This window comes from Beauveria bassiana (assembly GCF_000280675.1).
Source record: "Beauveria bassiana ARSEF 2860 unplaced genomic scaffold BBA_S00005, whole genome shotgun sequence".
Lineage (NCBI taxonomy): Eukaryota > Fungi > Ascomycota > Sordariomycetes > Hypocreales > Cordycipitaceae > Beauveria > Beauveria bassiana.
In genome coordinates, this window is record NW_007930840.1 from 220,799 (window position 1) to 232,487 (window position 11,689).

At 53.1% G+C, this 11,689-nt stretch overlaps 4 protein-coding genes across 4 annotated transcripts in view; 1 reads left to right on the forward strand and 3 right to left on the reverse strand.

The window, feature by feature from the left end:
• Positions 1 to 318: 318 nt before the first annotated feature.
• On the reverse strand, positions 319 to 3,864 carry BBA_02368 (RhoGAP domain-containing protein; the record flags this gene model as incomplete). Its single annotated transcript, XM_008597465.1, has 7 exons — positions 319 to 596; positions 660 to 809; positions 862 to 1,995; positions 2,046 to 2,661; positions 2,713 to 2,766; positions 2,820 to 3,201; positions 3,323 to 3,864. 7 exons carry the CDS (start codon positions 3,862 to 3,864, stop codon positions 319 to 321), a joined length of 3,156 nt encoding a protein of 1,051 aa, XP_008595687.1.
• Positions 3,865 to 5,201: 1,337 nt separating this feature from the next.
• Positions 5,202 to 5,682, reverse strand: BBA_02369 (40S ribosomal protein S28; the record flags this gene model as incomplete). The annotated part of the gene is made up of 2 exons (XM_008597466.1): positions 5,202 to 5,437; positions 5,622 to 5,682. The coding sequence occupies 2 exons, from the start codon at positions 5,680 to 5,682 to the stop codon at positions 5,202 to 5,204; spliced, it is 297 nt and encodes a 98-aa protein (XP_008595688.1).
• Positions 5,683 to 6,872: 1,190 nt separating this feature from the next.
• Positions 6,873 to 8,974, forward strand: BBA_02370 (serine/threonine-protein kinase DBF20; the record flags this gene model as incomplete). The annotated part of the gene is made up of 3 exons (XM_008597467.1): positions 6,873 to 7,434; positions 7,486 to 8,524; positions 8,602 to 8,974. 3 exons carry the CDS (start codon positions 6,873 to 6,875, stop codon positions 8,972 to 8,974), a joined length of 1,974 nt encoding a protein of 657 aa, XP_008595689.1.
• Positions 8,975 to 10,282: 1,308 nt separating this feature from the next.
• BBA_02371 (Zinc finger, GATA-type) overlaps positions 10,283 to 11,689 on the reverse strand; it is a gene marked incomplete at both ends in the record, with an annotated part of 3,073 nt that continues 1,666 nt past the window's right edge. The window contains 2 exons of the mRNA XM_008597468.1: positions 10,283 to 11,422; positions 11,462 to 11,623. Coding sequence (XP_008595690.1) covers positions 10,283 to 11,422; positions 11,462 to 11,623 — 1,302 coding nt within the window. The remainder of the gene's footprint in view (positions 11,423 to 11,461; positions 11,624 to 11,689) is intronic.

Below are 11,689 nucleotides of genomic sequence, written 5' to 3' on the forward strand. Positions count from 1 at the left end.
ACGTGATAAGTTCTTGTTGAACAAAGAAATTAGACAAGAACAAGTAATAAACTAGAAAAGATGCCAAGTTATAAAAGACAAAAAAAAAAAAAAAACACAAAATTCAGCAAAATTGAAAGGAGAGACAGGGAGAGATAGACCAACATGACGCCGTGCTGGGCACAAATCTCTGACATGACAAAAACGAGACACCAGAGAAATCGTGGAGCTAGATCCAAGCTCCTTCCACTCCTGTCCAGGACCAAGTTACGAAGAAAATGAAAGAGCAACGAGACAAAGAAGAGACGAGAGGAAGATGCAAGGGCTTCAGCAGGAAGATTAGTCCTCGTCAAAAATACTATACGTGTTTTGCAATATGGTATCAATGGCTTTAATCTGCCATCCGGCGTCGGTCATGGCGGTGCTGGGATCGCTGCCCATGAGCGTCGGGCCAAAGATAACGGCCAGATTGTGCGAGTTCATGCGGTTTATGTGCGCATTTTCCATGACGCGGTAGAGGTGCAGCGTGATGGCGCGCAGCGTCGCGTAGTTGGGGTCAGGCAGCGAGTTGATGATGGCGTGCAGCGCGTCGCGGCGTACATTGTCGTCGTCGTATTCTAGTGGTGAGGGTAAGTATTTATTGCAAAGTGCAAATGAGAAGGGAGGGTTCCAAGGCTTACTGGCTGCGTCGATGAATCTGCTGTGGTGCTCCGACGTCAGGATAGGGTCGGGCAAATCACGGAAAAATTGCTTCAATAGGCCCGTGACACTGTTGACGTCGTGGTAGAAGTTTTCTGGGTTTCTAAAATCGAGAGCCGGGTTCTGAGAATCTACAGACCTGTTAGCAAATGTTTCCAGAACTTCAACTTGCAATCCACTTACCAGCATCAAACATGCTCTTGAGCTTGTTAATGTGGCTCAGGGAGCCTGACTGGCGGTATATGCCCTCCACACCGAGACCATACATGTCGACGGCCTGGATACACTGGTACACAACCTGGGGAACAGCCGCCTCGTCGCGCTCGTACAGCTTGGCCAGCGAGACGCCAAAGACAGGCTTAGACGGTGGGGAGTTGGCCATGACGCTGGTGCCATGAGCGGTAGGGTACGCAGGCGGCTGTCCTTGGAAGTTGTGACCAGAAAAGCCACCGAACCCAGCCGGATTCTTGACATCGCTAGGAGGTCTGAATGGCAGCTGGCTCTGTTGTGGCGACTCCCGCGAGCCGGCACCGCCAGGACCGCTGGTAGCGCCGGGTGGTCTAAAGGGTGCTTGAGCCTGCTGCGGCGATCCACGCTGTGCCGGAGGATTACCGCCCTGGAACGGCAAGGCGCCGAGCTGAGGCGCACCGAGCTGGCCAGCTCCGTTTCGTGGAGCCCCCTGAGGAGCGGCGGCTTGGTGAGGAGGTCCTTGAGGAGGGCCACCTCGTCCACCATACTGCGGCGGCGGTCCTCCTGGACTACCGAGGCCGCCGGATGTGCCGAGAGGGTTTCCTTGGCTGAAGCTGCGCGTATGCTGATGTTGACCATAGGGTCTTGGCTGCTCTAGGAATCCACCTTGAGACACACCAGCAACCTGTGCTGGGCTCTGGGGACCGAAGGCGTGCTGGGGACTGCCGGGGCCGTTGGGTCCGGCAAAGTTGCCGGTGCTGGATCTGGTGCCCATTGATTGGGGCTGATGCAGAATGGGGCTGGAGATATTGGCAGCAGTGGTAGGGTTGGCTTGACTGTAAGAAGAAACAGAACCTTGCTGACCTGCAGGAGCAAAGGGCTGGCTGTGCGGTCTAGGGGCCGCAGAGGCCTGGGGGTTCAGCAGCGGATTCTTTTCGTACTTGACTTCAGTGGCTGGTGACACCCTGTGATGCTGGGCTGAGATGAATTCGTTGAAATCACGCTCGTTGTTGATAGAGGAGACGGCCTGGCGAAGGCTTCGGGGCTGAGGAGTTGTCTCTCCGGGCTGATTCTTGAAGGGGTACACAATCAAGCCATTGCCGAGAAGCAGCTTCTCATTGAAAGCAGCTAGATATTGTGAGAAAGTTTTCGTTCAATGGTCCATTCACTAGACTTACCAAACTTTTGCATCTGCAGGGTGGTGGCAGAATCAGTCTCGGACACCAAAGCCTGCAGGGCCTTGACAGCCTCTGGGCGGTGCGATGCTTCGAGCTGTGTCTTTTCCGTCTGTAGTGTTTGCACGTGGCTGTAATACGTCTGGTCGGCATTCTGGGCCTTCTTGAGCAAGTCTTCCTCCTGCTGCGCGGCAGACTTGTGCGCCTTGAAGGCGCCGAGGACCTTTCCACCCTGTCTGCCCTCGCCGGTTCTAGCTCTGTCGTACTCTTCGGCCAGCGAGTCGTACTTGGCCTTGCTTTTGCGCATGGCCTGTTCAAGTTCAGCCACCTTATGCTCGGCGGAAAGACCATTGGTCTTCCAGGTCTTCCTGCTGCGGTCCGAGTTGTTGGCCAGGTCGATCAGGTCCTCGTGCATTTGGTGAAGCGAAGCTGCAAATTGGATACCATTCTCGGCCATGCGGTCATGAATATGCATCATTTCATCGTAAGATTGAGCGAAGCTGCCTGTGCGGTGATCTGTTCGTCGCATGTTCTCCTGGGTGGTGCGGCAGAGTTTCTTCAGGCTCTGTGCGTAGTCGTCCTCGAGAATGGCGCGCTTTTTGAGAAATGTCGCAAATTCCTGTAGTAATGTCAGTCAGTGCTTCTTCCAGAGAATGGCAGTTTTATTTACCTTGGCAGAAGCAACACTTTGCTTGAGGCGATTCAACAGAGTGGTAATACCGATCTATTAAGGGTTAGTAGCTGGTTTAATTCGCGCCGCGCGAGGGATGGGATTACCTCGGAAGAGAGGACTGCATTGACCTGCTTCATCAGCGCAGCTTGAGCTGGACTTGATGTAGGCGCAGCATCAGGAGGAGGGGGGGCTCCTCCTAGAGTTGCGCCGGCGGGAGCGTCGCCGTCGTCGGTCTTGTCATCGTCAGATTCGGCCTCGACGCTCTCGGGCTTTTCTTTTTCAAATGGAGGCTCTTTGATACCGCTGTCCTCTGATTTCTTGTCTACTGGCAAGCCGGGTTGCGATTGCTGGGGCTGTCCCGCAGGAGCAGGCAAGGTATCGTCGCCTGTGCCGCGGAAGTCGGACGACATATTTGGCGTCGTGCTTGGCCGCTGCGGGGTGACCGCGGTACAGAATGTCTTCGCAGGCGCTGCTGTGAAGAGCGAACTATCCACGGGGTTCGCAGGACAAGAATAGTAGCCTTGAAGGCGTCTTCGCGTGAATGGGCAGTCGAGTCGTGGGGGGACAGCAAAAGTCTGGGGCTATCGAAACGGCGAGCGCCGCCAACCAAAAAGTGGTCGTTTGGAGGTGCGAGGGAAGAGGCGCAACTTCGATGGGCCTGGGATGGAGGCTCCAGCGCGCAATCGTCTTTTGTTGTGAGGAGTGTTGGCCCGCAGCAGTCGCAGTGAAAGTGGCCAGGAGTGATGCGAGAAGGAATGGCAGCTGGGCAGCAAAGCTTCGTGGCAACGGAGCAGCAGGCTGGCAAGTGGCAGCAGAACAAGGCCGAGCCGCTGAGCGAGTGGTGGCTTGCTCCTCAGACATCAGCCACGATGACGCGCCTCGAGGCTTGGCACCACCGGTTGAGGCTTGCGCTCCGTCAGGGGAATTTTTTAGTACCTGTTCGGCGGCCAATTTAGACGGATTACTGGAGACGTTTGGGAGTTTTTCTGTGGCTGGGCCATAGTCCCGAAGAATTGTGGCGCAGCTGCTGTTGCTGTTCGTGCCTGAAACAGTTCCTCGAGTGGGTTGGGCAGCCCGTGCGGGCTCACCGCGAGCGCAGAATGGACTCGACCTCGACTGTTTGTTTCTTTGTTTGTCTCGTGGATACATGGAGAGGCTAAGTCGATTTTGACGGATACAAAGGAAAAAAAGGCCCGATTTACATCTATCGAAGTTGCAGGAAGGGTTTTCGCTTTAGCAGTGATTGACTTTGCTGTGTTAGAATACTGCGGAGTGGACGACGCCCGTTCCTTTTTGGATTGACAAACGGTATTCTTATGCAAATCGCACTGTCTTGGATCGTAGTGGTGAAAGTATGCGCCAAGGATCGATCTCGGGCTAAAAAAGGGATTTCATTGCACCGTATTTCGTATTTCGAGGCTATTCTAAACAAAGACCCCTCTACACAACTCACGATAGGGTGATTGACTGTCACGGGTTCACATGAATGTTCGTTTTACTAATGTGTTTATACATGCGCAAACGGCTGTGGTCCGTCCTATCCGGTTCTGTAGCCGCTTACATGACAAGTCCGCGACACCAATGTACAATAATTGTCTGCAGACTCCTACAAAGCGACGAGGTCACAGCATGGCAAACAATAGATTAGCAAATCTTGTTACATCGGAATTTACCAAGAAGAGCGGTACTATACGAGTACTGGCATGCCGTTGCAGCCCTCGCTCTCGTTTTCCGTTCTGGATATAAGTGTCGGCATGTATCCTAGAAGCCACCGCTCACGGCCATTTATCAGCGAAGCGACTCATGAGACAGCTACAAGTTGATCGAGGCCAAGGCGGCTAGTAACTATACATGCATGTATCAAGCACGGATTTTTTTACCGAAAGAACGCTGCGGCTTACACGCCATTGGTCAGTGGTCAGTAGCGCTTTGACGCGTGTTCTTCTTTTTTGACTGGCAGCAGTGTCTTGACAGGGATGCTTTACTTGCGTGCAGAAACAAGTTCTGACTGTAGATCTTCTCGTATCAAGGCAGCGAGCGTATTACCTCTTTTTACTGCTTCATTTAGAGTCTGTCAACCATCGAAGCCCGTCACTCCGGTGTCTTGTCTGAGTAGAAGGCCTCGACTGCGCAAACAAACTGGCCTTGCCCGGTGCAGGGTCGAGCTTCCGTGCCAGCGAACACATCATCAAGCGTCATCCACCACCAGCTGCCTCACGTACATCGTGCTCGGGATCGTTTTCGTATTTTGACATGTTTATGAATGAGTTTAGGTATTTTTAACCGGGCTTGCCAGCCGGTCATGCTATCGACACCTTTCTCGCCTTTTGTTTAATTCAGTCAAGACACCGATTGTCCAGAATTGCGCCAAAAGTCTTATCTCATTCGACCAAAGCGTAGAAAAATTTCCGGAACGACCTGTTCCCTTTTTTGTCTTATTCATCCTCGCGCGCGCATCGTCATCGTCATACAGCCACCCACGCCATTTAGCGCAGACGTCTGGCTTCACGCTCAGACTCGAGCAGGCAAAGAATGTCGTTCTCGCGGACTGAATCGAGCAAGGTTAGTATGTCTAAATCGCGACTACGAGAACCGTCGGGAATTCGTCGCAAAGGACGAATCAATGTAGAAAACGTACCGGGACCCTTGACGTTACGGATGATAGAACGGGTAGAATCGTCCATGAACTCAACGCGGACCTGAGTGACACCACCACGGGAGCCTGTTCAAAGCGACAAATTAGCCAAGAGTCCCATGCTGCTCTATAGTTCCGCCAATCTCAATCTCAATCTCGGTTCGCCAGACAAAGCGGTTCGTTCGAGCAAGCGAAAGTCGCATTCGGCAATGATTCCGGATTGATAAGATTTGGCGGCCCTTTCGCTCAAAGGGTAATTGGAGATTCGTACCGGTACGGCCAATAACCTTGGTCACCTTGACCAGCTTTACGGGGGTCTTGGAAGCTTCCATCTTGACGAAATTCGGCTGTGTTGTTTGGTCGAGTTAACGGACAGCAATTGTGGTGTGGAAAATTGGCAAAAGGTCGCTCTCGTCAATTGTTTGAAAAGTGGATGACCTCTATTTTGTGCCATTTGGCAGGGTTTTCCCATACCGATTTGGCGTGCGTGCCCCGCCCAGGACTCAAATCACGTGCTCCAACCGAGAGCCCCAATCCACTTCATGTCGTTGTGGACTTGGGAACTCGTTGGGCGCAGGCAAGCGGGCCGGCGTTGATCCGGTCTACTTTCCCGTTTGAACAACGCACACGAGGTCCATGGTGCGCTAGCTCTGTTTTGGACTAGCGGTCTGTGGCGCCCTGCCAATTGCTGCGCCGGCTTCTGGCGAATTTCACTGGTGCACACTGAGTGTGACAAGTATGTTAGTAGCTACTGATACGTTGGAAACAAAATTTAGGACAAGAAAAGAGTCGTAAATGAGATCACTCTTGGTTTTCTCTATTTAAACATTCAATGGTACTCTGCAAAGTCTCCAGTATCGTGCTTGTTTGCATTGACCCATGTGCGTATCCTGTGGCTGAGCCGCACCGCAATACCCACCACTTGATAGAGATAGCGATGAGGTCACTGTATTGACCCTCAGTAAACAAAGCCTACCCGCCAACCCGCATCAACCAATTGCTGCAGCAAGCTTTCACCGTATGCACTACGCCCCAATTTCCTTGGACAGTAGCCACAAAGAAAAGGAGGGCTGTCTTATTTCTTAATTTCGAACATTCAGGAATGCGCAATAATAAAGTTAGATTTCCCTCCCTTCCCCCACCACTTCCTGCTTCCCTCCAAGCTGCCAGCTTCTGTTGCTGCTCCAACCTTTGTTGACTTTAGCGACAGCTCCACCCAATAGCAACCCCCAGATTCCACTACCAAACCCCAGCACCAGCCAAACCGATCCCGCATTGCATCTGCATCTGCCAACCTGCTCTTCGTCGTTATTACTATTCCGTCGTCGTTTTGCGTTGGCATAGACCTCCATCTGCATTGTTTCTCTGCATACTATTCGCATCGGACAGCTTCGCCGCTTCTTTACCTGCTGCCCGCTGCTCTCTCGTTTGGCAGACGAAGCCCCATCTTGCGGCCCGCCTTTCTCATCGACCAACGCGTTTTGTTGACGTTTATCACGACGTCGGTCCCGAATCAGCAGCCATGGCCAGCTTCATGTCCAACTTTTTCCAGTCGGGTCGCGACAAGGTGGCCCAAGAGACCGCTCGCCCCGCGACACCCACCAAGATCACAACCAACAACAATTTCCTCAACCCGCTCAACACCCCTCAGGGCAGCCCAAGCAAGAAGACTCACCCGCCGGGCGCCCACGACTTACCCTCAGCCTTTGACAGTGCCATGTCTCTCAATACTGGTGAGGCCGACACGCCTGTTCGCTTATCGCGTCCCCAGACCATTGTCACCCCTCTCTCGCCAGCCAAAATCAATGCCCAGCCCGTCGATGACAGCAGCCTTGTTGCCGATGATAGTGTCTTGCACAAGGCACCGACCCCGGGCAGTCCTTTGAAGAAGCAGGGTCAGGAGAACACCCCTCCTATTCAGCACATGACACACGCTGCTCTCTCGCGACAGCAGTTGTACGAGGGCAAGGAGCGCCCTTTAACGCCAGCCAAAAGGTTCAATACATCACGCGGCCTGACAGCCGAGGAGCGCGAGATTCTGCAGAGACCCAGTGTCCGCCGGCTCGTCAATGTCACTCAACTATGTGCGTCTCGCGCCTGCTACCATGTCCACCCGGTTTTCTAATACTTTGCAGACTTTCTCGATTATTATTTTGATCTCCTCACATATGTCGGTTCCCGGCAGAACCGCCTCGCTGCTTTCAACGCCGAGTTCCCCGCACCCCCCGCGACCGATGATGCGACTTTTAACCAGATGTGGAGCAAATACGCCGGCCGCGAGCGTGCCAATCTTCGCAAGCGTCGCGTCCGTCTGCGTCAGGGTGACTTTCAAATCCTGACTCAGGTTGGCCAAGGAGGCTATGGCCAGGTCTTTCTGGCTCAAAAGAAGGACACGCGCGAGGTGTGCGCGCTCAAAGTCATGAGCAAGAAATTGCTTTTCAAGCTCGACGAGGTCCGTCACGTTCTTACTGAGCGTGATATTCTCACGACAGCGTCCAGTGAATGGCTCGTGCGACTGCTCTACTCTTTCCAGGACGACAGGAGTATCTATCTTGCCATGGAATACGTCCCGGGCGGCGATTTCCGCACTCTGCTTAATAACACGGGTGTCTTGTCCAACCGCCATGCCCGGTTCTATATTGCGGAAATGTTCTGCTCCATTGACGCATTGCATAAGCTCGGCTACATTCACCGGGACTTGAAGCCTGAAAATTTTCTCATTGACTCCAGCGGTCATATAAAGCTGACGGATTTTGGTCTGGCCGCCGGTGTTCTTGCTCCGTCACGTATTGAGTCTATGCGTGTCAAGCTGGAGGAGGCGTCCGAGACGTCGGTGCCTTTTGGGAAGCCTATAGAGCAGCGTACCGTTTCAGAGCGCCGCGAAAGCTACCGAAACATGCGTGAGAACGACGTCAACTATGCCAAGTCAATTGTAGGCTCACCAGACTACATGGCTCCCGAGGTCCTTAGAGGGGAAGAATACGACTCCACAGTGGACTACTGGAGCTTGGGATGCATGCTGTTTGAGGCCCTCACTGGTTTCCCACCATTTGCCGGTGCTACACCCGAAGAGACGTGGCGCAACCTGAAGCACTGGAAAGACGTACTGAAGCGTCCTGTGTGGGAGGATCCCACCTATTTCCTGAGCAACCGCACGTGGAATTTCATCACCACGTATGTATACCATCAAGCTCCCCCCTCTCCCCTCCCCCCTCCTCCCCCCAACCACACTCGCTAACCCATTGCCGCAGCTGCATCAACTCGCGCATGCGACGCTTTAGCAACATCAAGGATATTTACAACCACCAGTACTTTGCCGAGGTGGACTGGGCGACGCTGCGGCAGACGCGCGCGCCGTTTGTGCCTGAGCTGGACTCGGAGACGGACGCGGGCTATTTTGACGATTTTGGCAACGAGGCCGACATGGCCAAGTACAAAGAGGTGCACGAGAAGCAGCAGGCGCTCGAGACCATGGCCGAGCGCGATGACGAGATGAGCAAGAGCCTCTTTGTCGGCTTCACGTTCCGCCACCGCAAAACGGCGACGGGCGAGGATGGGGCCGGCGGGAGCAGCAGCCCGCGGAAACGGATCCCGGCCGACGACGCCTTTGGCACGATGCTCTAGAGAGAGCGCATGGAGGCGCCGTGCCGGAATCCGTACTGTTCGTGCCAGGCGCCCGAATGGAAATGTCTTCGATGATGGCTTGCATGTTTTACTACTTCCTTTTCTCTTTCCTCGGCTAGGCTGGTCCCTGCTCTTCCGCTTTTCGTTTTTTTATCATTGCGATGTCTGTCCTCTTTTTGGCCTTGGATCATTTTGGTACTATTCTTGATACTTTTTTTTTGCGCTTTCTTTCTTCCTTTTCCATTCAGTCATTACGTTTTTTCCTTCTTTTGTCCCTTTGTGTTGAGCTTTTAGGTTCGTTGTAACCACACAACAATTGCGATCTGCAGTATGGACACGGTACATGGAGGAGAGGCTGGAGTCAAGTCGGAATTCTATTTGAAGCCAGAATGAAAGAGAAAGCTTTTCGTTTTACTGGAGCGGCGACATAGAGTGTTGAAACAAAACAATGAGATGGAGGGAAAAAGAGGCATTGGGAATGTGGCGCAGGGATTAGATGAGACAGGGTGTTTTACTGCAAAGTCTGTTAATGTGAACAAGTTTCGATATGACCGACATGACTTGCACAGATATTTTACATCGAGCGGCATGTTTGAACGGGTATAGATTCACTGTACTATCTATGTACATAAGGTAGCATGATATATCTATGCTACGCTTCATGGGCGTACAACAAAGACAAAACGGAAAAAAATAGGCGCAACATCCCGAATACCCGTCTAGACGCCGGAGAAAGAAACCCAGTCAACGAGCCCGAACCGCGTCCACTCATCCAAAGACCAAGCCCCCTGTCCGATCGAACCCCATGCCGCCGTATATAACACATCACCTGCAATCCACCAAGAAAAGAAAAGCCTCCAAGTAAAAGTCTATTGCAAGGTATCATCAAACGAAAAAGAAAAACCCCGGGCAAAAAAAAAATCCGTCAAACCAATAACCATGACCAAAGAGGAAGTAAGAAAAACGAAATCCCGGCAAAAAAGAAAAGTAGATCAAATCGCCAGTCAAGTATTCAAAATCTTTCGCCTTGGAACTCATCAATCCATCCCATCATATTACAGTCGTCGGGTCGTAAAAACGGAAAACGAGTAAATCGAAAAGGAGAAAAGAGTATTACAATGGCGGGCGTGCCGGCACCTGGTTGAAGAGAAATTCATCGAACGGGTATAGTTGGGTGGTTGAGTATGACAGATTCAAAAAAATGAAACGAATACCCCAATACTCCATTCCCAGAACTCCAGCGTGATGCAGAGAAAGAGAAATGCTCGCAGTTGTGTCGTGTAGGTGTAGAGAAAAAGAAGGGGGGAATTATAGACTCATTGTGAGCCACTCCCATTCCTGCGGGCCAGCAGGGTTACCGTTAGAATTCATGCCGGCATTGGATTGACCCATAGGTCCCGGCGCTGCCATAAGCGGACGCTGCGACATGCCATAGCCTGCAGACATCATGGTGGACGAGATGGATGGCATGCTGGGCGTCGTACCAAGGGATCTGGTGCCGTCGTGAGGGCTCGAAAAGCCGCCGTCGATATCCATGACCGAGACGGTGCCGTCGCTCTTGCTGTGTCTGCGCTGTCGTTTAGAGGAGGTATTAGGAGGAGGGCGAGCCATGAGCATGGCCGAGGCGGATGCACCTGGGCCAGGTGATGACTTGGGAGGAGCGGCGGCAATAGGTACAACTCCCTTGCCACCGGCTGCTTGGGCGCCGAACGGGCTACCGACAGACGCGGGGCTCTCTTCCTTGTGACTGGTGCCGGGGCGTTGGCTAGTGGGGTTGGTCGGTGTCTGCTGGCCAGATGGCGCCGAGTTGGCAATCGAAAGTGAGGAGTTCTTGCGTGAGGCAGTGGCAGATCCCGCGCCCTTCTTGCCACGACCGCCAGCATTGTTGCCGGAGCCACGATTGCGCTTCTTGATAACGTCCGTCTTGAGACTAAGAGGTCGCACGACGCCGTGAAGCTTTAAGAACAGGCCACAAGCGTTGCACAATGGCTGACCCTCGGGGTTTCGTCGCCACAGTGGAGTCGTTTGCGTAAAACAGTTGGTGCAGGTTGTGGGATTGCCGCCTTCAGCCTGGTTGCCAGTGGCGGCTTGCAAGTTGGTAGTTGAGCCGGGCTTTGATGCCGGTGGGGAAGATGGCCGGCTGGGTGCCACAGAGGAGAAGCCAGACATATTACCAGCGACTTCATTATGCGGCGAGGTGGGCAACGAGTGCGCAATCTGTTCGAAGCCGTTGTGCTTCGAGGCCATGTGGGAGGGCGTAGAAGCGGTTCGTGGCAGCTTGGTGTGTCGCGCGCCAGATGACTTGAAAGATTGCGATCTGCCCAGTCCACCAACGGTGTCACCGACGGTGTCTTCGTTATTAGACTCGACGTAGTCCGTGGTAGTGCCCCCAATGACAACTTGCTTGCGCGGAGGCCCACCGGGATACCGGGCAGAGTGCGTGCTAAACTGCCCAGGGAGGGATGCATCCCATCCCAAGGAGCTTACCTCTTCAACTGCAGCGGTAAAATCACCCTGCATACTGTTCATGCCATTGCTCCCGTCGTCCTCGTCCGAATCACCCCCGAAAGAAAACAAGCCATCTTGATTCATGGGAATGGTGGGTGACACGAGACCGGTTTCGGGGTGCATGGCTTGGGAGTGGTCCATCTGATTGAAGGACTGGTTTTGTCTCATGGAGCTGTACATGTGATTGCCGTTGGGATCGTTATACAT